The sequence below is a fragment of the Haliotis cracherodii genome, unplaced genomic scaffold (assembly GCF_022045235.1).
Source record: "Haliotis cracherodii isolate W230 unplaced genomic scaffold, xgHalCrac1.p SCAF_6, whole genome shotgun sequence".
In the NCBI taxonomy this organism is placed as follows: Eukaryota; Metazoa; Mollusca; class Gastropoda; order Lepetellida; family Haliotidae; genus Haliotis; species Haliotis cracherodii.
In genome coordinates this window covers 68,022,098-68,048,783 of record NW_027266319.1, presented here as the reverse complement: position 1 = coordinate 68,048,783, position 26,686 = coordinate 68,022,098, and the positions used below count along the sequence as shown (strand labels likewise).

At 42.0% G+C, this 26,686-nt stretch overlaps 1 protein-coding gene across 1 annotated transcript in view; it reads left to right on the top strand.

Annotated features, from left to right (window-relative positions):
* The window catches only part of LOC139445660 (uncharacterized), a 108,542-nt gene that overhangs the window by 43,553 nt on the left and 38,303 nt on the right, over positions 1-26,686 (top strand). Inside the window, 1 exon segment of the mRNA XM_071226852.1 lies at positions 26,397-26,532. Coding sequence (XP_071082953.1) covers positions 26,397-26,532 — 136 coding nt within the window.

Below are 26,686 nucleotides of genomic sequence, written 5' to 3'. Positions count from 1 at the left end.
CCCCCACATCAACGTTATATTTACTCATTGACAGTCACATACATGCGTCTCAAACAGTCAAAATTACAGGTGACGAAAACCTACTCGACACATGCAGCATGGTCGGCACCTTCCCCAGGGTCGTATCACGTGACAGTGATGGCCTACAACCGGGCCCTGGAGGCATCTGAGCCTGTGTGTTCTGACGGAGTGACCCTTGATGACACATCACCAGCAGTGGGACATATTTCTGTAGCCTCCTCTAGCATTGCCCCGGGTCTGGTCACCACCTCATCAGGCACGGTCTGGTTCATAGACACTCGCTGCAGGAGAAGCAGAATTACTGAACCAGATACCCATTGCAGGTTTGTTTAAGTTATAACAATAAAGTATTTGTTGCCTGTACATTATGAGTGAGTGAGTTTGGTTTAACGCCGCTTTTAACAGTATTCCAGTTATATCGCGGTGTGTCAGCTTAATGTGGGAGGAAAGCACGAACTGATGCAGGTCTCAGACGTTAACCACTCCGGTGAAACCCACGAGCACGGGTATGGTGCTGACAAACCTAGAAACATAATCGGGGCGAACTGTGATTCGAACCCACAATCATAGGTTTCTGGCGTGCCAAAGGGACGAAACTCTGCACAGCGAATCGCGGCGCCTTGGACGACTGGGCCACCCGTGCCTCCGTACATTATGAAATCTTAAAGAACTTTAAAGATAATGTTTGGCTTCTTTGTAAAGGTTCCCTTCCGCCTAAGTGCACAAGCATTCAGGAACAGGGCCAAGACATATGGATATCAACCTGGTATTATATTATCGGTCCCAACATGTTTTTTGTTAGATCTCACGTTGCACAATCTTTACATGCAGCATAATGCTCTAACTGTGTGAACAATGTGCTGTCCTTGTCATGTCGCAGGCATGATTAATGTTGTTTATCAAAGTTCGCCTGACTGATATTCAAACCTATATTGTGCACGCAAATAAAGCTTGGTGGGGGACTGACGTATTGCTGTGTCTATTGTGTACGATATATATCTACTGTGTATAAGATAATGGGTGGTTGCAGTGATCATGCCACCAACCGTAATGGATTTATCTATACTGAACCGCAAAAGAAACGTCACCATGAACAGATATATGAGAAGCGTTTTTTACCAGATTTGTCCAAACACTGTAAACATACTTTGAGACGTATTAAAGAGATGAAACTTGGCAAAACTGATCATGCGAAGGTTGAAATTAAAGTGTCAAATGTTCTTATAATGAAACACAACACTAGTCTCTGAGAAAATGACATCACAAGTCAGTAGCTCGTGTGTCTGCCATGTGCATTGATGACTGCCGTGCAACGTCGATACATGGGATGGATGAGGCGTTGATGTAGGCCATAGGCAATTGAGCCCACACTCTGAGGAACGCCTGACACAGTTCGGCTGCAGTTGTCGGCCTTGGTAGGACGTCATTCAGCCGTCTGTGAATCTCCTCCCACAGGTGCTCAATGGGATTTAAATCGGGACTGAGGGCAGGCCACTGCATGGGTCTGATGCCATTCTGCTGGAAGAAGTCTCTTGTTGCTCTCGCAGTGTGGGCATGCGCGTTTTCCTGCTGAAACTCGTGGTGGCGGCGACGTGCCAAATGAGGTATGGCGTGTGGTCTCAAGACTTGATCAATGTACTGAGCTGCTGTTACACCATTGCCTCTCCCTGGACTGATGTTCTGGAAGACCACAGAGCCGACCATCTGTGCTAGACCAATTCCACCCCACACCATGATGCTCGGACCACCCCACGAGTCTCTTTGAACAGCACAAGCATCTGAATAACATTTTCCACGGCATCACCAGACTCTCTCTCTGCCATCTGCTGTTGAGATACAGTAACGGCTCTCGTCTGAGAAGAGGACTCTTCTTCCCTGGTGGTGGCGCCAATGCTGGTGCTGTGTTGCCCACTGAAAACGGTCCCGGCGACGACGTGGTGTCAGAATGGGTCCTCGGTGTGGCCTGAGACAGTGAAGGTGTCTGCTCGTCAATCGTCGACGCACGGTGTCCGCATTAATGTGTCGCTGGTGTGTCCCCATGGTCTGTCAAGCAGTTTCCGCAGCAGTAACAAAGCAATCTTGAAGATACTGTCGCACACTCTGACGAACCTGACGTCGGGTGGTGACCCTTGGCTTTCCACTGCGTGGACGGTCATCTGTAGTGTTGGTCTGGTACCATTGCTGGAGCCTGTATCCAACTCCATGTTCATGGTATACTCTAACGAATCTTTCAGATCCAAAGGAACAGCAATCAACGCCGCATAGTTGGAAAAGTGCCCCATTCACATGATGAGAAATTGAACGATGTTGACATGAAACGCCACATTTTGCATACAGTCTGAAGCGTTGTCAAGTTTCCACCAGATATACATTTCTACACAGCACCAAGTACGAGAAATAAAAATACATTCTACCTTAGTATTCTAATATGACATGATTATGTCCATACCTGGTGTTAAATGCTGAAGTGTTGTAACGAGTCTCATGGGACAAAGGTTTTCAGTTTTTCACCAGTTCTACACACTGTTCCTTCCTTTGGTAGTAGTGGGAGTTTTCACCCTTAATAAATCGAAGTTTAAAAATGTAGTTTAAAGATCATCATAAGTCGGTAGATTCAGACTCACGTATAACAATGTCAGGATTTTGCGTGTGGCTACTGTCAATTATATATTCCTCTTGCCAATTGTTTGTAAACTGGACCGGAACTGATGCGGAGAGCGGTATTCATGACTACGAGGTGGGACTGATGTCAGATCCTTCTGGTGAAGCAGCTCCAGACATCCTGCCGTACACGTCCACTCATCATCATCCCCAGTATCAAGGCTACCACCCTTTTCTCAGTGAGGGGCACCAGTTCTACATAGCCTTCAAGGCCATCAACAAAGCTGGGCTTACAACCATTCAGGTAAATTGACACAAATGATATTACAATATGTTTTGTCGTGCATGAGTAAATTGTATCAGTATCGAGTCAAACCAGGGACTGTAAGCATTACATACTGTCCATGCAATCGTGGTTCTGTGACAATCAATCAGCCAGGTCACAGTTCCTGACTCCCGATCCTTGTATTGGCTACTTTGGCGAACAACCTTTTCCGAACCGGAAATCCCACAGGATCCCTCTGGGTTGTCCAAATATATTTATATTCTGGGACTTTAACATATCTGTCCCTTGATCTGTTTAAGCATATTTGAGGATACATAACCTATTGAACTACATGACCCGTTTCTCGGAACCTCCATGAACAACGCCCCTCATCTCACGGCCATGTTTACTCCTTGTCTCTTCAGGTCCTGGGACGTCTCCTCGTGCACACCTGTCTTTAACGGGGGAGTCACTGCTGCCCTGATGCCCAGTCGTCCCTTAATGATTTCATACTTTAAACTTTACACTGTTTCTGTTATGCTATTTGGCTCAATGGGTTGTCATGTAATCTGATATTTGGAGTTCACAAATTTACACAATGTTAACAATCTTTTGTGAAATTGATAGTGTGAAATTTTACCGGAACTACTGTCCGGGTTTTCCCTGAACTCTATGTCGGTGTTGACAATTGTTTACAGTGTTTTTTTATTTATTTTTCATTTTTATTCCCTGCATTTATCGGCGTTTCAATTAATTCAATATTTTTGCCTGATCTTGTAACATTATATCTGACTTCAAAATAAATAAATGCTCTGGTTCTCGTGTTTGTTGCTGTCTGCTACATAAAACAAAATGGGTTGTCGTTACTGGGATTTTGATATGGACTGGCTATCTATGAATATTTATAACACAAGTGAAGAAAAAAGGAAATCTGCTAAACCACTGAGGTGAACGAAATTTATTTATTGGGTGATATTGACTTTGATGCCCTGTTTTCAGAAATGACTGAAGAATCTAGTATCAAGGCAACTGCGACTGGCAACATTGTTGTAGCCCCCTCATGGTCGTGGGATGGATGGCCCAGAAAACAACAGTACCTCCAAACGCATGTATGCTTCTGGTACGTCACAGTGTCCGGTCGCAACCTTGGAACTTCTCATATTAAAATTGCCCCCAAATGCTGTTGTTTTGCATTCCTAAATCAAGTGCCCTGGTAAATAACACTGTTTGGTACTGGAGTAAGCCCATGTCGGAACGTCAACTTGGTTTGATCATTTGCACAATTTCCAAGGAAGCAGGTCTCTGTCGGGCCTATACTCCTCACTGCATTCCTGCAACTGGCATTCAAGCACAAGCCGATGCAAGTGTTGAATTGCGTCACATCTTGTACTTGTCAGGGCACAGATATGAAGCCAGCATCAGATCATACAGTAGATCCATCTCAGGTGTCAAGAAACACCAGCTGAGCAAGGTATTACAGGCGATCACACACGACAAATCCCAAACTCCAAGCAAATCACACCCTGAGGTTGAAACACAAAAACACACGTTTCAGAGCACGTTGAATCCCCACCAGTCCAATCCACATCGTCCGAATTCGTTTGTGATTATCCAAACACAAGCAACACCTTCACAAATCAGTCATATTCCCAATTTTTCAGGTGCTATGGGAGGGTTCATGCCTGGAGGTATTTTCCATAACTGTTCTATTAACGTCACATTAAACAGCAGTAAGTAAATTCCGTCCTCATGCTCCTGTGCGACTCGAAATACACCTCTTCACAAACCTCTATGCTGTAATATATACTGAACAGCATTGAAAACGCACCACCATGAAAATGGATGTATTTTTATCCGGGCTTAATTCATATGAACATTTATAAGTGAATGAGTAATATATGACGAAGAACAGCTCGTCAAAACACATTCCTAAATTTTTTGTGAGCGACATCACCAAAACGCAACAAATTGCGTGCACATCATGAAAAACGTGTTTTGTTTCACGGGAAGCATGCAGAATAGGGCTATAAAAGACAGACTTTTAAAAGCCACTACACTTGTTGCTGCAGACGTAAAGGGTACTGACACAAGAAATGCCAAGATTAACAGCAGAGGAACGTGAACGTGCCTTGGGCATGCTTCAAGTTGGTACGTCGAGTATAGTCGTTGCACAACAGTTTCAATGCCATCATTCAACAGTCCTCAGGCAACTGAGCAGATACCCGCAGAAAAGAACCACCAGAGATCGACCACGTCCGGGTCAACGTCATGTAACTACACCACGTCAGGATCGCCATATTGTTCGTCGGCATCTTCGTGATCGTACACTTCCGGCTACCAGGACTGCAACAACCGTACAAGGCCGTCGGAATTGATCAGTGCTGACACCATACGTCAACGTCTCCGCTCAGCAGGGCTACGTGCTCGACGTCCATATGTTGGACCCATACTCACTGATCGACATCGAAATGAACGTCTGCGTTAGGCCAAAAGGCATCGTCATTGGAGATTGCGGCAGTGGCATGGTGTGCTGTTCTCTGATGAGTCCCGTTTTCATTTACGGAATGCTGACGGTCGACTGCGAGTGTGGCGTCGACGTGGAGAACGTTGCCACAATGACTGCGTTGTACAGACAGATCGATGGGAGGTAGGGAATGTCATGGTGTGGGGCGGCATCAGTCATAACCATGGAACAGAACTCCATGTTTGTCGTGGAAGAGTTAATGCCCTTTACTACAGGAATAACATATTGGCAAATCACGTCATCCCATTCTTTCATCAGCACCAGGATATGCACACCTTCCAGCAAGATAATGCAGGAGCGCACACAGCACGTGTTTCAACGCAGTACCTAGCGAACAATAATGTGCCTCTGCTTCCATGGCCAGCCCTGTCATCCGATCTTTCGCCAATTGAACATCTATGGGATTACCTGGGTTAACGCCTCTCACGTCGTCCGCAAGTACAGAACCTGAGAAAACTTGAAGATACACTAAGTCAAGAGTGGAATGCCCCAGAACACTATTCGCAGACTTATTCAATCAATAAGAAGACGTTGCATGAGTTGTGTTGCTGTCAATGGCGGACATACCAGATAACGACTTTTCATTTTAACCATATGTGTCTTCCCTACACTGATGACGTAATTGTAATTACTGTGTGGTATTCCTGTTTCCTTTGTCTTCTTTCTTAATAATCCATCTATGTCTGTTCTAATCAAAATCGGTCATTGCTCAAGTTGTTTTGTAATATTTCAAGATTTATTGCTGGTGCGTTTTCAATGCCCTTCAGTATATCAGTACGCTCTTGAAGGTTGACCTCGCCTCAGTGCATCGGGTTATGTTTATATTTGTAATCACTTTCATGTTACCTTTTTTAAGATAAGATTAAATTCAAACAGTATTTGTTGATATTGACATATTTTCAGCTATTATATTATATTCAAAGAACTATTCTTCTTTGCGTAACTGAGTATAAGTGGGGAAAAGTAGGTGACCGAGGGCCGGCAAACACTGACAAAGTAACATTGTAGCAATAATCTTCCATGAAACCAGAGAACTTCAAAGTAAGCAATCATTGTGTTGCAATATTATTCGGCGAGACCAAGCTCGGAGATTCACACAGTTAAACCAGCACTTTTAATCGTTCACACTTTAATGAACCCATCCAAACTCACGTTCAATTCTTAAGTGACGAGGAACAACTCACATGTTACGGACCCTGATGCTGCTCACCTCAAGTACGAAGCTGCCGTCGGTAAGAAGTGACAGTCTTGTCCTTAACTAATCCTTCGATCTCTTAAATGCTTCAATTAGTCTTTACCTATTTATTACGTTTCTGACCGAGCAGACCTCTAAGGGTCGTGTTTGCATATCTTATCTTTGTTTGTTGGCTTGTTTGTTTAACGTCACACACAGCACTATCCAAGTTACATGATAGTGGCCTGTAGCAATTCGAGTCTGAACCAGAAGTTTCAGTGATTAATATTATAAGCAAACATCCACGCCTTCAGGGTACAATGACTCGTAATCAACTTAGTCACGAAGCCTGACCACCCTATTCATTCTCCTCTTACTACCACCTTACTTTCACCTGGAAGTCCCACGCATACATTTGACCTTCTCTACTGTGTGCAGGTACCTCGCCGTATGGGACTGAGATCCTGCCCTTCATTGCCCTGCAGTCAGGAGCAAGGTGCACAGTGACGTCTCCGCCCACGTGTACAGCAGTAGCTCTCCGGGCCCTCCACTAGGACCTCCACCACAGCCACGCCTCCTCTAACTACCAGCTTAGGTTTACTGCAGATAAATTCTCACATGGAAGTCCCATGTATACATTTGACCTACTCTACTGTGTGCAGGAACCTCGCCGTATGGGACTGAGATCCTGCCCTTCATTGCCCTGCAGTCAGGCGCAGGGTGCACAGTGACGTCTCCGCCCACGTGTGCAGCAGTAGCTCTCCCTCTGTAATTGTTTGGTTGACTGACATTTCCTGATTTGTATAAAGACATTATAATTCCGATATTCCATGAGTCGGGGAAAATACCTATATCAAGGAGTTTATTGAATAAAAGCAACAAACATGGTATTAGAAAATCTCCTGATGTTTTGTAAAATTCTTGTGGGATTCCCTCAACGCCTGACTTTAAGACTTTATAATGCATCCCTCACTTCTTGTACTGTGATCTCACCAGATAACCATTCTTCCGTGATTCAAAGATCATTACATTCATCACACATATGAGTATGAGCTTAGTAACTGCTGCGTTGAGGTTATCCTTTAGAATACTGCAAACTCATTAATCATTTCTCCACTTAACGTATTACCGAGATCGAGGTGGTAGGAAACAACTTGCTCAGGAGGAAGTCTATATTTTGGTACAGGGGTTAATGGGGCAGATGCAGTTATTATTTTGTTGAAAAGAACAAGGTGTAAGATCTTTGAAGTGACAGACAATAGGCTAGTGATCTGAGTCGGTTCGTTCAACCACTGACATATCTGTAATAGATTCAAATAAATTTGATGAAACAATATACTAATCTACAGTACTTCTCCCTGTGTGAGAAATGAAAGTAAGATTCCTGGACTATCTGAATTTGTCCGACCATTGACGATGTGAACCACAAGTAACTTACACAGGTCAAGTAAGCTCTACCATAGTTATTTATATGAAAATTACTAACAGTTTAAAGGGAACGAGTGAAGGTCCAGTCTGAAGATCTCACAACACGGTACAGTGAAAAGTGAACGAGTGAAGGCCTGTTCAACAATCAAGATTTATTTTGTGATAAAACGGATCTTACATTGTAATGCACAGCAAATCATGTGAGCACCTTGATTAAAAACATAAAACGATTAAGAAAATATCTGCTGACGCCGAGATTACGGTTGAACATGCTTTGCAAATTCTGCAATCGACCGAAATGTGCACGACAGTTTACAAACCGGATTTCGATTTTGATTGGACTATGCATATATATACGATTACATGTATTAACCAAGTCAGCGAGCCTGACCACCCGAATCCAAGCAGGCATGGGTTGCTACCTATTTTAACCCGGGTGGCAAGCGAATGAAAGACGTGGAGTATCCGGTTGTGCTGTTACATGTCTTCGCATTACATCATTGGCTGTGAACAGATATAACGTAACATGATCACAAAATCAATAGCTTACAAGGGTAAAATTGGGTTTAACGTTGCGTCCAAGATTATTGCACTTATATAGCGACGTCCATGCAAGTGTGTGTGTTTGTGTGTGTATGTGTCTGCTGTTACTGGTCCGGATTAATGCTAATTTTATAGTGCTAGCCCACTAAGATACCATGCTTGGTATATCACGGCTTGTCAGGTAAATGTGGGACGAAAGCCCGAAGTTATGTAGGCCGTTTACCATGTTGATTAAAATCACAAGCACAGGTATGGTGCTGAGATATCTGGAAACATAATTGTGGAGAACCTGGATTCGGACCCATGATGAAAGGTTTCTGATGGTCCCAAGGAACGCATTTCTGAACAGTGAATTGCCCCTGACCACATCAGAATAGCATCACTTATTTAAGTAACAAACTACGAGAGGGAGTTTTTTATCATGCAATAAAACCTATTTTTACCAGGAACCACCACGCGGGCAGTCATGCATTATTCATGATGTAAACATTCCTGCGCATAACTCAGATGTAACAGTCAATGTAGTCAAAGGTTCCACGTATGACGTGAGCTGGCAGGTTGCCCCTGGTAACGTCACAACTTCCTGGTTTCAGGAGTTCTGGATCGCGACTGTTCAGTTGACTGAGTGGGAAAGAGGTGCGCAGTAAAGGGCGGCGATGAAGCTGGTAATCTGTGGTTTTGTCTTATGTCTCCTCCAGTTCCACGGCGTTGACGGACTTGCAGAAAAAGGGTAAGTGACAGTCATGTTAAGATAATGTTGAACTGTAGTAGGTTTTTTAAAAGGATAAAGGAAAATTTAACTTAATTTTAAGTGTTTGAACAATAGATGATAAACATAATTCGCCTTTCGTATTTAACTGACATGTTTATCTCATCAATATTTATGGAGCAGCCAACCTTTTTCAGGTCTCAAGATTAGATGAACATTTATTTGACTGGACGAACATTCTATTGATCATGTATTTTTCTAACTCATCTGATCATTGAAGCATACTGAAAATAGTTCCAGCATAAAGTGTTATTTCACTCGCATGAGATGTCAGTTATACATTTTGGGATAACGGCTCTGTTTCATCACTAAATACATACCACTGAACATTACATGGACGAATACAGGTGGAGCAAACGAAGACATTAGAGCCGGAATTGGAAAAGCCAGGCACGCTTTTGTCATCTTAAGACCAATTTAGAGGAATGCTAACATCACTCTGAGAACCGGATTTTTTAAACCAACGTCAAATCTGTCCTGCCTTATTGATCTGAGACATTGAAACTAACAAAGGAGACAGAACACGACCGCCAAGTCTTCATCAACAAATGCCTCAGAAAACTGCTAAAAATATGATGGCCTGAGAAAATATCAAACCAGGATCTTTGGAACAGAACGAACAAGCTCCAATAATAGATACCACCAAGAAAAATGGCGGAGGATAGGTCACATCCTAAGAAGGCCGCAAGGAAACATCGCGAAACCAGCGCTCGACTGGAACCCACAAGGCAAGAGAAAGAGAGACCCATAACAATCTGGCGACGAACCCAGGAATCAGAAGTGAGATCAATCAATCCACATGTCATGGGGAGAAGCAAAACAGGGAGCACAAGTCCGAAACAGATGGAGGACTGTTGTGTAGGCCCTATGCCCCTCAAGGGACACACATGAATATGTCAGAAGTCAAGAACATTACATGTATATTTTCTCTCTTATCACCTTGTGGAGGTCATCCACAGCAAATACAAAAAAAGTCGATGCCAGTGAATAACAAGCCCCAGATATCCAACGATAGAGATTTCGTTGCGCGTTAAAGAAAAAAACACATTGCTATAACATGGCAGTTATCTGATGTGTCGCTATTGACTTTACCTATTTCCGATGTAAAGCTTCCATTGAGGTTTTGTGTTGAAACAGAGCCCATTATGAGTAGGCCATGGTGAAATAGACAAGAACACATTGTATTCAATGAAGGGGTGTGTTGCTTCGTGCCAGATGCCGATTCAAATCTAGAGGTACATAGCTCGACATTGAAAACACTTTGTTGTCTTTATGGTGTTATATGATAGTTTGTTTTATTGTTAAATAATTTGTATAACTGTATCACATTGTTTCTGTTGAGATTCGGTAGAAGCTAATTGCATTGTATTTGGACAGTTATCAGTTGTCAGGGATGTAGTACTGTTTAATGTAGGCAGTTTTGAGGAAATTACCACATTAAGATGATAGTGTCATGTGTTAACTTCCGGAACACCGTGGACTGTGGTAGTGTGTTACAGAAACATGTGGAATATTCTATGCTGTGCGGGCACTTTGTGGAAATTTCCAGTAGCTAGTTAGACTGTATATAAGGGTGGCTCTCGCATCTCTCACACATTTCACTACTTCAAGAGCAGCTTTCGTGCGAAAATCGCCCCGGATTCCCTGCCTAGTCCTTTCTCAGATGCTTGACCACTGTTGCCTCTTGTAATTGCTGTGCAGTATTTTGCATTTCTTTGTAAACCTGGTTAATTTTGTGATACATATGTTTATTGTAGTTTATGTCCGGTGTATATGTGTGTACGCTTGCTGTGTGTATGTGTGTGTACGTTCGTTGTGTATGTGTGTACGTTCGTTGTGTATGTGTGTACGTTACCTGTGTATGTGTGTACGTTCCTTGTGTATGAGTATACGTTCGCTGTGTATGTGTACTTTCGATGTATATGCGTATGTCCGTTGTGTATGTGTACGTTCGTTGTGTATGAGTGTACGTTCTTCTGTATGTGTACGTTCCTTGTGCATGTGTGTACGTTCCTTGTGTATGTGTTCGTTCGTTGTGTATGTGTGTACGTTCGTTATGTATGCGTACGTTCGTTGTCTATGTGTGTAAGTTCCTTGTGTATGTGTACATCCTTTGTCTATGTGTGTACGTTCGTTGTGTATGTGTACGTGCGTTGTGTATGTGTGTACGTTCGTTGTATATGAGTGTACGTTCGTTGTGTATGTGTGCGTTCGTTGTGTATGTGTGTACGTTCCTCGTGTATGAGTGTACGTTCGTTCTGTATGTGTACGTTCGTTGTGTATGTGTACGTTCGTTGTGTATGAGTGTACGTTCCTTGTGTATGTGTACGTTCCTTGTGTATGTGTACGTTCCTTGTGTATGTGTGTACGTTCCTTGTGTATGAGTGTATGTTCCTTGTGTCTGTGTACGTTCGTTCTGTATGTGTACGTTCATTGTGTATTAGTGTACGTTCGTTGTGTATGTGTACGTTCGTTGTGTATGAGTGTACATTCGTTGTGTATGTGTACGTTCGATGTGTATGTGTATGTCCCTTGTGTATGTGTACGTTCCTTGTGTATGTGTACGTTCGTTGTGTGTGTGTACGTTCGTTGTATATATGTGTACAGTTCCTTGTGTATGAGTGTACGTTCCTTTTGTATGTGTACGTTCGTTGTGTATGTGTGTACGTTCCTTGTGTATGAGTGTACGTTCGTTGTGTTTCTGTGTACGTTCCTTGTGAATGAGTGTACGTTCCTTGTGTATGTATACGTTCGTTGTATATATGTGTACGTTCCTTGTGTATGAGTGTACGTTCCTTGTGTATGTGTACGTTCGTTGTGTATGTGTACTTTCCTTGTGTATGTGTGTACGTTCGTTGTATATGAGTGTACGTTCGTTGTGTTTCTGTGTACGTTCCTTGTGTATGAGTGTATGTTCCTTGTGTGTGTGTACGTTCGTTGTGTATGTGTGTACGTTCCTTGTGTATGTGTACGTTCCTTGTGTATGAGTGTACGTTCGTTGTATATGTGTACGTTCCTTGTGTATGTGTGAACGTTCGTTCTGTATGTGTACGTTCGTTGTATATATGTGTACGTTCCTTGTGTATGAGTGTACGTTCCTTGTGTATGTGTACGTTTGTTGTGTATGCGTGTACGTTCCTTGTGTATGTGTACGTTCGTTGTATATGAGTGTACGTTCGTTGTGTTTCTGTGTACGTTCCTTGTGTATGAGTGTACGTTCCTTGTGTATGTGTACGTTCGTTGTGTATGTGTGTACGTTCCTTGTGCATGAGTGTACGTTCCTTGTGTATGTGTACGTTCGTTTTGTATGTGTACGTTCCTTGTGTATGTGTACGTTCGTTTTGTATGTGTACGTTCCTTGTGTATGAGTGTACGTTCCTTGTGTATGTGTACGTTCGTTGTGTATGTGTGTACGTTTCTTGTGTATGAGTGTATGTTCCTTGTGTATGTGTACGTTCCTTGTGTATGAGTGTACGTTCCTTGTGTATGTGTACGTTCGTTGTGTACGAGTGTACGTTCGTTGTTTATGTGTACGTTCGATGTGTATGTGTATGTCCGTTGTGTGTGTGTACGTTCGTTGTGTGTGTACATTCGTTGTGTATGTGTGAACGTTCGTTGTGTGTGTGTACGTTCGTTGTGTATGTGTGTACGTTCGTTGTGTATGAGTATACGTTCGTTGTGTGTGTGTACGTTCGTTGTGTATGTGTGAACGTTCTTTGTGTGTGTGTACGTTCGTTGTCTATGTGTGTACGCTCCTTGTGTATGTGATCGTTCGTTGTGTATGAGTGTACGTTCGCTTCGTATGTGCACGTTCGATGTTTATGTGTATGTCCGTTGTGTATGTGTACGTTCGTTGTTTATGAGTGTACGTTCGTTGTCTATGTTTGTACGTTCGTTGTGTATGAGTGTACGTTCGTGTTTATGTGTGTACGTTCGTTGTCTATGTGTGTACGATCGTTCAGTATGTGTACGTGCGATGTGTATGTGTGTACGTTCTTTGTGTATGAGTGTACGTTCTTTGTGTATGTGCACGTTCCTTGTGTACGTGCACGTTCGTTGTGTATGAGTGTACGTTCGTTGTGTGAGTGTACGTTTGTTGTGTATGTGTACGTTCGTTGTGCATGTTTGTACGTTCGTTGTGTATGTGTGTACGTTTCTTGTGTATGAGTGTACGTTCCTTGTGTATGTGTGTACGTTCGTTGTGTAAGTGTACGTTCGTTGTGTATGTGTAAGTTCATTGTGTAAGTGTACGTTCATTGTGTAAGTGTACGTTCATTGTGTATGTGTACGTTCATTGTGTAAGTGTACGTTCATTGTGTATGTGTACGTTCATTGTAATGTGTACGTTCATTGTGTATGTGTACGTTCATTGTGTATGTGAACGTTCATTGTGTATGTGTACGTTCATTGTGTATGTGTACGTTCATTGTGTAAGTGAACGTTCATTGTGTATGTGTACGTTCATTGTGTATGTGTACGTTCATTGTGTAAGTGAACGTTCATTGTGTATGTGTACGTTCATTGTGTATGTGTACGTTCATTGTGTAAGTGTACGTCCATTGTGTATGTGTACGTTCATTGTGTATGTGTACGTTCATTGTGTATGTGTACGTTCATTGTGTAAGTGTACGTTCATTGTGTATGTGTACGTTCATTGTGTATGTGTACGTTCATTGTGTATGTGTACGTTCATTATGTAAGTGTACGTTCATTGTGTATGTGTACGTTCATTGTGTATGTGTACGTTCATTGTGTGTGTATGTTGTTATGTGTTACATTGGTTCTCTTGAGATTCGGGAGTCGCCCATTGCATTGTGTTTAGGCAGTTACTAGTCGTCAGGACTGTAGTGCTATTGTATCTAAGCAGTCGTCAGGAAGTTACCTTGTTAAAATATTAGTGTGGTGTGTAAACTTTCGGTATACTATGGACATATTCTGTGGTGTTGTGGAAGCGACTTAGATTGTGGAAAGGGGACAGTTGCGTGTTTGTGTATCTCCAACACATTCCCTCACACATTCCGTCTCGCACGCATCTCATCGCTTTGGAAACAGCTTCCAAGTGAGGATCGCTCATCATCCCTGAATCCCTGTCCAGTCCATCTCGGAAGCTCGACCACTGTCGCCGCTGGCTGAATTTAGAAATAGTTGCCTTGCCTGTGGACAACTGATATTTATACCAGTTGGCCGACCTCCATATATTGAGTTTATGCCTGAATTAAAGACATTACATGTTGAAACATGGAGCAGTTTCTATACTGTCAATGGTAGCTGTTAGGCGAGTAATGGAATGAAGACAGTTATAAAGTGATTTGTAGCAAAGTGATTCGAATCTGATGTGAAATGTACAATGTTGCAATTTTATAGTGTACCCGCGTGTCTTATTGTTTCCTTGTACCCACAATGTCTATACTGTTACGTCTAGCTATGCGTTTACTTTCTATTTCCGACATTCATACAGTTTGGCCCTTTCACAATGAGTGAGTGAGTGAGTTAAAATATCACGTCACATCGACAGTATTTCAGTCAGATAGTGACGATACTCTGTAAACTATCCTACCCCAACGAACTCACACAAAATCAATTCTTTTTATATCACGTTTTAAAATCTCGAAGGATATATATATTTCATTTAGTACGTGTGACTTCTTGTTAAGACTGATAGCCATACAACAACCATCTTTATGGCAGAATAAAATAATTCATCAAAGGGAGAGTGAGTGAGTGAGTGAGGTTTTACGCCGCTTTTAGCAATATTCCAGCAATATCACGACGGGGACACCAGAAATGTACTCCTGTCGGGAATCGAACCCGGGGCTTCGGCGTGACGAGATAACACTTTTACCACCAGGCTACCCGACCGCCCTATCAAAGGGAGAGAAGACATGAGCGTATACGTACTAAAACTGCTCAACAGGAACATCTTTTGTAGTTTGGTTGCAACCAATAGATGCACATATTATATTCATAAGATGAGATAGGTCTGTTCAAAACTATTTCATTAAGTCAGTCACAGTGACCACTCGTTGTAATACATTTAAAAATAATACATTATCTTATAATGTGCCAGATTCCTTTCACAAAGGAAATGCTCATTACGCTGCATACGCTGAAGCAGGTAATGCTGCAACAAGGATAAAGTCGTTGCTGGGGGCGAAGGGAGTTGAATTTAGACTGAGTCGTACTGCTTGAAAAGGTAGGTCTTTAGACGTGCCTTGAATGAATGGAGTGATTGTGAGAGCTTAAGTTCTGTTGGTAGATTGTTCCAAAGTGTTGAAGCACAGGATTCGGAAGATCTGTGACCAAAGCTTTTCAAGCGGTTATCTCGAGCTTGCAGCAGGTGTTCACTTTCAGAACGGAGACATCTAGGTGCCTAATATTTAGGCAAACGTTTCATCAGATACAGTTGGGTTGATTTACTGAAGCATTTGCCGATTAATGTCAGTAGTTTAAAATCAATTCTAGACTGAAGAGGCAAACCAATGCAGCGACATCAGAGAAGGGGATATGGATATCAAGTTTGAAGTTCGCATAACAATAGTTACGAAGTCTGTTGAGCTGTTCATTTGGGATGTTACCCATCAGACTATTACAACAGCCAAGCCTTGACAGGACTACTAAGGTGTGCAGTATCTCTTGTGAGCAGGTTTCACATGCTTCCTATGTTCTAGAGATGAAAGAAGCAAGTCTTGGATCATGGCTTACAAGCTGTTCCATTGTAAGGCCGCGGTCCAGATGAACCCCGAGATTTTACACTGAATCAGAGAAGGCAATGCGGGAGACCCCCACTAGAATATCGTTAACTTCAACCTGTTTGACCTTTAAACTGGTTCCAACCAGTTTTGCCTCAGTCTTGTTGTCATTTAATTTCAGCCTGTTCTCAATCAACCACGGCTTGACAGCTCTCGTGCAATTTTCGATCTTCGTGGCAGCATCAGATGGCTTCCAATATTCCTTATCTGTTGTGCATAGCAGACTATTACACTTATAGCCAAGCCTTGACAGGACAACATATCTGGCATTTAGAGGTGCAGCTTCGCTGGTGAGCAGGTTTCGAATGCTTCCTATGAAGAAGTTGGAATGCGTTCCAACCAGCATTGCCTGAGACTTGTTGTTGATTTCAGCCTGTTTTTAATCATACACGACTTGACGGCTCTGATGCAATCTTCGACCTTTGGAAACTCTGCGGCAGCTTCAGATGGCTTCAAATATTTCTTATCAGTTGTGTGTCATCAGCATAGCAGTGATCGACTCGTGAGCTACTTTGTGATGACGAGAGTATTCCGAAATATGGCTATGAACCTTGAGCGATAACAAGTGTAAGTAACCATCGATCAATTGGCCGGTCATTGAAGCGTGATTGTAAAGATGTGTCAAATAGATGCTAGGTACATCTGATAGATTTCTGTTGATTCTCACTTTCAGTCTAGGTACGGATTTAGTCAATAGTTGCGATCATATGTCTCATAATTAGGTCATAATTAGTGTCTCACAAAAAGATTCCTTCTAATAGTCAATTTTCCATTCATGTCGAGCAATATTCCAGACGCTCCTGCCTTTGGTGTCTTCTTTTCCTAACTTGTCCTAAGATTTTAAATAGCATTATACCACTCTTGTTCAAAAGCTGTTATAGCATCCAAGGCATCAATGAAGCTTTCAAAACGTTTCATGGTAGACATGTGGAGGACATTTCCAAATGCGACGCATCAATGACAAAACATGTCATGTCCAATGCAATTCACTTTTGTCATTTGTACCATATGTTGTTTTCAGGAGAAACATTGACTTTGCAGTTACCGCAGTTTTGTGTTTCGCTGAAATTTAGAAATGGTTGGTTGCCTTGCCTGTGGACAATTCACTGGCTTTGTATGTGTTTGTGACGAGTGTCACTGGTCGACAAGGATACGTAAACACTTTTCGCAAAGCCTAGCTTCCTCAATATATGATAATGATTCATAAACACATACTCATGATGGGCTTTTGGCAGAATTTTCTTATGAATATGGAAAAGATTTTGTCGCTTTCATCCTTTTTGTTCACTTGGATGGGTGGCAGTGAAGATAACGAGCATGCAGTCAAACTCTCTGACATTTCCCAATATATAATAGACAACTGAGTATTTATTCGTGGAAGTTTCCGACAGTGTTGACGTCATTTCAAAAATACGTTCCCGTCACTATTTGTCGTTTTGTCAGTTTTGTTGTCATGTGACGTGTAAATCGTATATCGTGTAAATTTTGTATAACAAATTATTTCGTGTTATATTTTGTTTTATCTCAAGATGACATGGATCTATATAAAACATGTAGGTTATTTGCACAAAGTATTAGTGTAGTTTGAAATCAAATAGTTCAAACAGTTGACAAAAGTCATAAAATTGTAAATATGTTAACCATTCAAATTTTCAAAGAAATGTATTGTTTAAATTTAGTGATTGGTGTCCTTCTGCTCTGATGTTGCTGCGTTGTTGTGTCGCACGGTACTCAATATTTCCACATGACACTAGGGACACGCAAAGCAGAAGCATCTGAGCAATTTGCACTAACTATGGAAACCCTGCAGTGCCCCAATCAATAGGAACTTGGTTATGTATTTTCTTCATGGGTGAATGAGTATGGTTTTACGCCGCTTTTAGCAATATTCCAGCAATATCACGGCGGGGGACACCAGAAATCGGCTTCACACATTGTACCCATGTCAGGAATCAAACTGCCTGAAGAGCGAAAGCTTTAACCACTACCGACCCGACCTCCCCACTTTCTTCATAAGAAACATCATTTTAACAACATTACCTGTTAGATGTAACATCGTACCTAATTACACATTGGCTTCTATATCAATAAAGTCCTTCCATGTTGTGCAAATATGGTAGAAGTCACCTTCACCTTTGTTGCAGGATAAATGTCATCACGAACGTCAAGCCACGCCGGTCGAAATACTATACGAGATGCGGGTTTTGGGAATTGAGTCCGTGCGGCAGATACAGGTATTAGCCAGCTGTCATACAGGTATCGATCAAATGTCATACAGGTAATCAGCAACTGCCATACAAATATCCGCTAACACTCATACATGTAGTCACTAACTGTCATACCAGGAAAAGACCAACTTCCATACAGTTAATTCATTAACTGCCATACATATAATCTCCAACTGTCATGAGGTTATGACAAACTGCACACAGGTATTTAGTAACTGCATACAGGCAATAGCTTACTGGTATACAAGTGTTGATTAAATGTCAGACATGTATTCACTAACTTTCATACTGGTAATCACTGACTGTTATATAGGTAATCACTAGCTGCCATACAGGTAATGACAAACTACATACAGGTAATCACTAGCTGCCTGACAGGTAATATCCAATGTAATGACTAACTGCCATTGTCACAATCTACCATACAGACAAAGGTACACATGCATTACACCGGATATTTACCTTCCATATTGGATTAGGTCACGTGATGTTCATATACTAGGATAACCAGGCGCACAAAATGAGAACACGAAAGTGGAAACAATTTAGGTAAAAATTAACATTAAATGGTGCTCCATGCACAACCTAATATAAGTCTAATATAACTCGACTGTGTATTTTTATTATGTTGAAATCGAATAAATAATAAAAATGTAATGGATTTGTCTGTATTTCTGGCTATGGTATTATGAGATGCTGATCAGTAAGTGGTTCCTGATTGGTCATTTTCCATGCCATTGGCTTGGAGGATTCTACTTAGGGATGGGAGCTAGTTAAGATAGTATCGATGACTACCCGGTGCTAAGGTAATCTGCTGATTTGATGTGAAGTCTTGCTCATGTAGCGTAGAATGATTCTGATGGGGGCGGATTCTGGTCTGGGTTGTTTGGGTTTGGGCTGGAGCGTGGAGGAGATGGTCCTCATGACTAGTTAGGTAGGAAACTGGCTAAGACACGCTCCCGATGATTAGGTTCATGGTTAAGGTCAACGTTGCTGGAGCAGGTGTTCTTTTCTCTCTTGATTAGGATGAAGCTGATGCCGGACATCGTTTGGGAGATGGTTAGAGTTGAAGTGAATGTACTGGTCAGAATTAGTAAACCTCCTGTGTGCATGTGTAATCTTGTTACTGGGGTCTATCGATACAAAGACGTCCAGGAAGGGGAGTTGTTGCTTGTTCTGTTTCCATGGCGAATTGACTCCGGGGTGTTGAGGTGCTGGAGTAGTGAGGTGGGCTGCTGTTCTTTTGACAAGAAACGTGTGCGAGTAAAAGGGTTGGATTGGGGATGTGGAGAGAGATTATTCTATGTCTCTGTATGGGACCCATGCCTCTGTGTACAGGTAGTGTGGGTTGTACATACATGGCATCTATCTCTCTGTGTACAGATAGTGTAGGTTGTACATACATGGGATCTATCTCTCTGTGTACAGGTAGTGTGGGTTGTACATACATGGCATCTATCTCTCTGTGTACAGATAGTGTAGGTTGTACATACATGGGATCTATCTCTCTGTGTACAGGTAGTGTAGGTTGTACATACATGGGATCTATCTCTCTGTGTACAGGTAGTGTGGGTTGTGTATACATGGGATCTATCTCTCTGTGTACAGGTAGTGTAGGTTGTACATACATGTCATCTATCTCTCTGTGTACATGTAGTGTAGGCTCTACATACATGGGATTTATCTCTCTGTGTACAGGTAGTGTAGGTTGTACATACATGGGATCCATCTCTCTGTGTATAGATAGTGTAGGTTCTACATACATGTGTTTTAGCTCTCTGTGTACAGGTAGTGTAGGTTGTACATACATGGGATCTATCTCTCTGTGTACAGGTAGTGTAGGTTGTACATACATGGGATCCATCTCTCTGTGTACAGATAGTGTAGGTTCTACATTCATGTGATCTAGCTCTCTGCGTACAGGTAGTGTAGGTTGTACATACATGTGATCTATCTCTCTGTGTACAGGTAGTGTAGGTTCTACATACATGTGATCTAGCTCTCTGTGTACTGTGCTGTATTTTCTACATACATGGGATCTATCTCTCTGTGTACAGGTAGTGTAGGTTGTACATACATGGGATCTATCTCCCTGTGTATAGATAGTGTAGGGTGACATACATGGGATCTGTCTCTCTGTGTACAGGTAGTGTAGGTTGTACATACATGGGATCTATCTCTCTGTGTACAGGTAGTGTAGGTTGTACATACATGGGATCTATCTCCCTGTGTATAGATAGTGTAGGGTGACATACATGGGATCTATCTCCCTGTGTACAGGTAGTGTAGGTTGTACATACATGGGATCTATCTCCCTGTGTATAGATAGTGTAGGGTGACATACATGGGATCTGTCTCTCTGTGTACAGGTAGTGTAGGTTGTACATACATGGGATCTATCTCTCTGTGTATAGATAGTGTAGGTTGTACATACATGGGATCTATCTCCCTGTGTATAGATAGTGTAGGTTGTACATACATGGGATCTATCTCCCTGTGTACAGGTAGTGTAGGTTGTACATACATGGGATCTATCTCCCTGTGTATAGATAGTGTAGGGTGACATACATGGGATCTATCTCCCTGTGTACAGGTAGTGTAGGTTGTACATACATGGGATCTATCTCTCTGTGTATAGATAGTGTAGGGTGACATACATGGGATCTATCTCTCTGTGTACAGGTAGTGTAGGTTGTACATACATGGGATCTATCTCCCTGTGTATAGATAGTGTAGGGTGACATACATGGGATCTGTCTCTCTGTGTACAGGTAGTGTAGGTTGTACATACATGGGATCTATCTCCCTGTGTATAGATAGTGTAGGTTGTACATACATGGGATCTGTCTCTCTGTGTACAGGTAGTGTAGGTTGTACATACATGAGATCTATCTCCCTGTGTATAGATAGTGTAGGGTGACATACATGGGATCTGTCTCTCTGTGTACAGGTAGTGTAGGTTGTACATACATGGGATCTATCTCCCTGTGTATAGATAGTGTAGGGTGACATACATGGGATCTGTCTCTCTGTGTACAGGTAGTGTAGGTTGTACATACATGGGATCTATCTCCCTGTGTATAGATAGTGTAGGGTGACATACATGGGATCTGTCTCTCTGTGTACAGGTAGTGTAGGTTGTACATACATGGGATCTATCTCTCTGCGTACAGATAGTGTAGGTTGTAAATACGTGGGATCTATCTCTCTGTGTACAGGTAGACAGTGTAGGTTGTACATACATGGGATCTATTTCTGTGTACAGGCAGCCGTTGTAAGTTGTACATACATGGGATCTATCTCTCCAACAGGACAGTGTACGACAAGCAGCATGCGTGCAAATCTGGATACAGATCTACCGATAACCATGGCTGTCCCCACGGTAAAACTACCTTTACGGAAACATTGTATACTTTTAATCACAAATATATTTAAGGGACTAATCAGTACATTGATATGAATATGGAAGCTGAAAAAGGCTCTGTCATTGATAGACATGTTCTTTATTGACTACATCAACACATCTTTAGCCATCTGCGACAACGTGATTAACCCCACCGGCGCCTGCAACATCAATTACAGAACGTCCCACATCATCTACAGCAACGGCATAACCCAATACAGTAGCGGGGGCACCTGCAGCCTCCCCGAGACATGCACCAACTGCAAGATGGGCTTCTATGCCAGCCGAAACAGATGCCGGAGTGAGTGGTTAACTGTGAACTTATCCATTAGTCACAAGTATTCCTCAGTGACCGAGTGCTCACATATCCACATACAGTCAACTTATATAACAACGATAGTGGGATGATCTGTAGAATTACATTTTGTTTCATTTTCCTGAAGAGAGCCTTGGCAAATTGGCATCTCTGACAGGTTCATTCAAATAAATCATTAATAGGGTGCTGACATGTTTTAATAATCATGATACATCTATCACAACTGGGTATGTTAAATACGTTGACAAAGTCTGAAATTCGTTCTGGTCGCTTGGTTACGTGCAGTTCCCAGGTCGGTAGTGTCTGTATGCCCTGTTTTCTACGGACAGTGTGCTCGGCCATCTCCAACTGTGACCTGGAGGAATGTACGCCGCCCTCTGACCAGGTGTGTTCCCGGTGATGAAGGGGTGTACAAGGAGCTGACGGGGGAACGAGCGTACGCTGTCACCACAGACAAGAAATCCTGTATCCGTAAGTATCGGCAATTGTGGACACCCATTCACCATCTTTAATATACTTGTTATTCAATACTGGCTTCCACAGGGCAGAAACAGAGAAGAATGTTGCATGTCTTCAGTTGGACGAGGTACTAATTCCGTACAACGAGAAATATATTGCAGGGTCCAGTAAATGCACCATCCGATAAGGCCCCTCTCTTAAAGATTAACCATAATCCTTAATACAATGAAGGAAGAAATTAATTACATAATATTTGAAATTGCAGGTGAAATACATACGAAATGGTTTAACAAGGACTCGAGGGATTAGCTTGAATCTGTGCAGTCTCAGAAAAGAACAAAATTTAATTTTGTCAGAACTTTTGATTTGCCACACTATTTCACAAGACATACTCAATTTCATTCCTTGATCTATGAGACATTTGTGACCACAGATATAGTTACATGTCTATCTGCGAGAATTTGTCAACAGATATGTCATCTGAAGTTTACTGATACATCAAAGTGTGAAATCCTGGTCTTCCTCCTAGATAGCATCCGTGTGAATTTGGGGATAGGACAAGAGGCAAGAAGTAGACATCCCTCATGGGCAACAATTATGCTCCCCACCTTGCTGTTATTTGTCTTTATGCACACGCATAGGAATTTATGCTCATATTGGCAATATCAAAACTCCATTTGGACGAGGTATTTCAAATGCCTTCTTTGCTAAAAGGATCTCCATATTTGATGACAATAACAACCTATTCAGAAATCAAATGTAGTCATTGTTGTAACAATTGTTCATATGAATGAGTTTGAACATTTGCATGTTTTGACTTGTGACAACATTTAATGTTTCAAACAGACTGGTTTTAGAGGTTTTTATTAAGTGTGTTTGAAGAGTTGTTGCCCCTGTTTTAGAAACCACTGGTAAGAACAAGACTTTACTTTGTGTCGTTGAAAGACATTTAACAACTTGCGTTGACGGATGGGGGTATAAACAGTAATAGCACAAAGTATCGAACAGAGAGTATAGTACTTGATATTGCCTTGGAACATTTGGTTAAATAAAAAACAGTTCGGTGCGTGTAGTAACAACTTTGGGCTGAAAACATGTCCAGATCTCTTTTGTACTACATTCCAAAGCCTCATAAAATTCCATACAACGAGAAATATACAACTCATCAAAAGAATCTCACCACCAAAATTTGTTGATAGTCTAAAAGAAAAGTGTAAAGAGAAGCTTGAAAGCAAAACAAAAGTGTTACTTAACGTCACATAAGACGTTAATTCATGAATAAAAGGAAAAATGAGCATTTGCAAAGAAAAGAAACAACTTTATTCGCCAGCTATTACAAGGACTGTAACTGGGTAAATATGATAACTGTAAGAAATGAGATAGACAGATCAAAACGTACGTGTCTTAGTAACGTTGTACCCATGTCACATTTAGATGATCAATAGTGTAAGCCAATATCTGGTATAGCCACCCCGTGCACGGATCACATCCACACGACGCCTCCTCATGCTCAGAATCAGAAGCCTGATCCCCAACTGAGGTATGTGTTGCCATTGCTGATGCAATGTCCGGGTCACTTCTCGGAGATTCTGCACTGGAGGGTCCCTGAATGACCAAACTGATCCCTAGATACTCGACTTGATGCAGGTATGCCAAAGGCAGATAGTCACTGTCGTTGTTCTGGAGATGGTCAGTACTCAGTGAGGTAGGCCATCGTTGTCCAAAGAGACAGGACGTGTTGCTAGTGCATGGTTATCAAAATGAGGCTCACCAAAACCGTCCAATATTGTATGTTGGTACCTCTGAACAGTCAAGAAATCAAATTCCAATTTGGTGATGCGATACTTTTGATGAGGTGAATAAATTGCAGGGCTCAGCAAATGTACCACCAAAGATGGCCCCTATCTCAGAGATTAACCATAATCCTTAATACAGGAAGAACTTCTTTATATTCACAGTTAATATAGTATTAGAGAGAGGACCTGTTGATGAAGGGGATTCACAAAAGTCAAAGCTTTAGCGTGAATCTGTGCGATTCTCTGAGAAGTTTTGATTTTTCAACTTCATACCACACTATTACAGTTATAATGGTGCCTGTAGTTATATAAAATGCGACCTAATTCGAATGTATGACTGACACGAGTATGCTGTGTGTTTTTCAGAGGCATGTTCGTGGCGCAGTGACAGTACACGGTGCTACCCGGGAGTATGTGCAAAGGAATATGCAAGGAATTGTATCTGTACAACAGAGTTTAGCGGCAGTCACTGCAAGAAAAGTAGGAACGAAATACACATACAAAATCAATGTTACACCGTTGATCCGAGAGGAACATATTGGCACAAACGTTAATTATAAAGTATTACAATATTTTCCAATCAATAGTTGTCTTGTTTTCCTGAAAACATTAAATGTGTGAATGACGGCCTGCACACAGTGGGGTGAACGGTTTCCACTCAACCATATCTCTGTCCTTGCTGCCTGGGTCAGAGTAGGACGCCAGTGGCCCTTTCTTGTCCTAGAGACGATCAGAGATCATTTGGGTGACTTGGCTGATTGCAGGTCCTCGTGCGTGGATAGTTGGTGATGTCACGGGTTTGCCTGGTCCAGGCCGTTGATATATCTATTTTTGCCTGCTGTTTAAACAAATTTCACTTATCCACTCTTTTCTATAAATACCTCTTGGGTTTGCTGCAGAATGTGATCCAGTTCAACATTGTTTAGTTTCTGAAATTACGTCACCACCTCCATCGCTCCTGTCTGTAGCTCAGCACAGACTCTTTTGGCTTGTGTTATTCGTAAAGGGTTTAAAATAGAGCTATGGTTGCGAATGTATGTAGAGAAACGTCAGAGAATAACCAATTTTGATTATCCATGGAAATAGATTCCTTGGGGCATTTTTCCAACTGTGTCTTCCCGTTATCAGGAAACTGATGAATCTGGCGGTTACTGACCATGTCATCTGACACATCCGCCTTCCACCTGACATATATGTTACAGTTCGTTACAGTCTGATAGTTACAGTTATTCAAGCTACCTGCCTTGATTGACAGGTCCTATCAACTTTGTTTGATGCTACTCTTCGTTCATTGGCTACTGACTTGGTGGGCAAAGGAAATGGATGCATGATACACTAGATCATCGAGGATACATTCACTCACTCAACTTGTATTTCCAGTCGACACGTTCCCGTCCATTATATACAACACATTGAAGGTGACCGGCCCGGGCCTGGACAAGGTGGAAGCCCCAGACAACCCCAATGAAGGAACTCCCCAAGACGAGTCCTGGACCAACATCAACGACACCAGGATGATCTACTACAAATTTGAGACCAAGTTCATCATGACTGCGACTCCACCACCCAGACAGGCCTATGTTGAGGAATTTGCTGTTGGCATCATCAACGCCAAAGCAACATTTGAAGTTACACGAAGTATGAACTCTGTGTTCTTTTAAAGTGTATTCCTTCATGATCATTGATTAAGATTACGCCCGATGTCATTCCTATTTTGACTGTATCACATGATCACGTGTTTGTTCAGATGAACAGTTGACTTGCCTTTGAAAGTGTTTTCTACTGGTGTTCACAATGTGACCGAGGCGCTCACCTTTTCCCAAGCACCTGGTATCATAATCATTTGAGAGTGATTCAAAAACACATTCCCATGATACAGACGGAATTGTACTCTTGACTCTTATGCTTCTTATGGTTATATAAACGGTTTTGTGGCTTCAATTGACATATTAGGTATCCATAGTTATTTGCTATTTGATAAACATGTTCACTTTGGGTTTATTCATCTTTGGTCCTTTCAAAAGCAATGTTTTAATGGTAAACCGTTGAGATTTCTCAATAGCCTGTGTGTGAGTAGTCCGATTAATGTAAGCAGATCTAAGGTTGTAAGTTTGTTCCAGACGACTCTGTCATAATTAGCTCTGTACGACCTTGCGATGGCCCCAGTAAGACGGCACCTCGTCAAACTAAGTTGACCTGTGAGGAGGACGTGACTGCGGACACGTTTCTCTCCCTACCAGTGGAGAGTGGAGATATGTGAGTCACGTGACATGGTAGAAGGCCTTGAAAAACGAACATTTTTTGCAATAATCAAGGTAAACTTATCGTTTAAATTTGCTATGACAGAAATAATAGCCAGTTACATTTTACGCAAGCTCTTGCACTTCTTTGATCATCCGTTTTGTTTTTT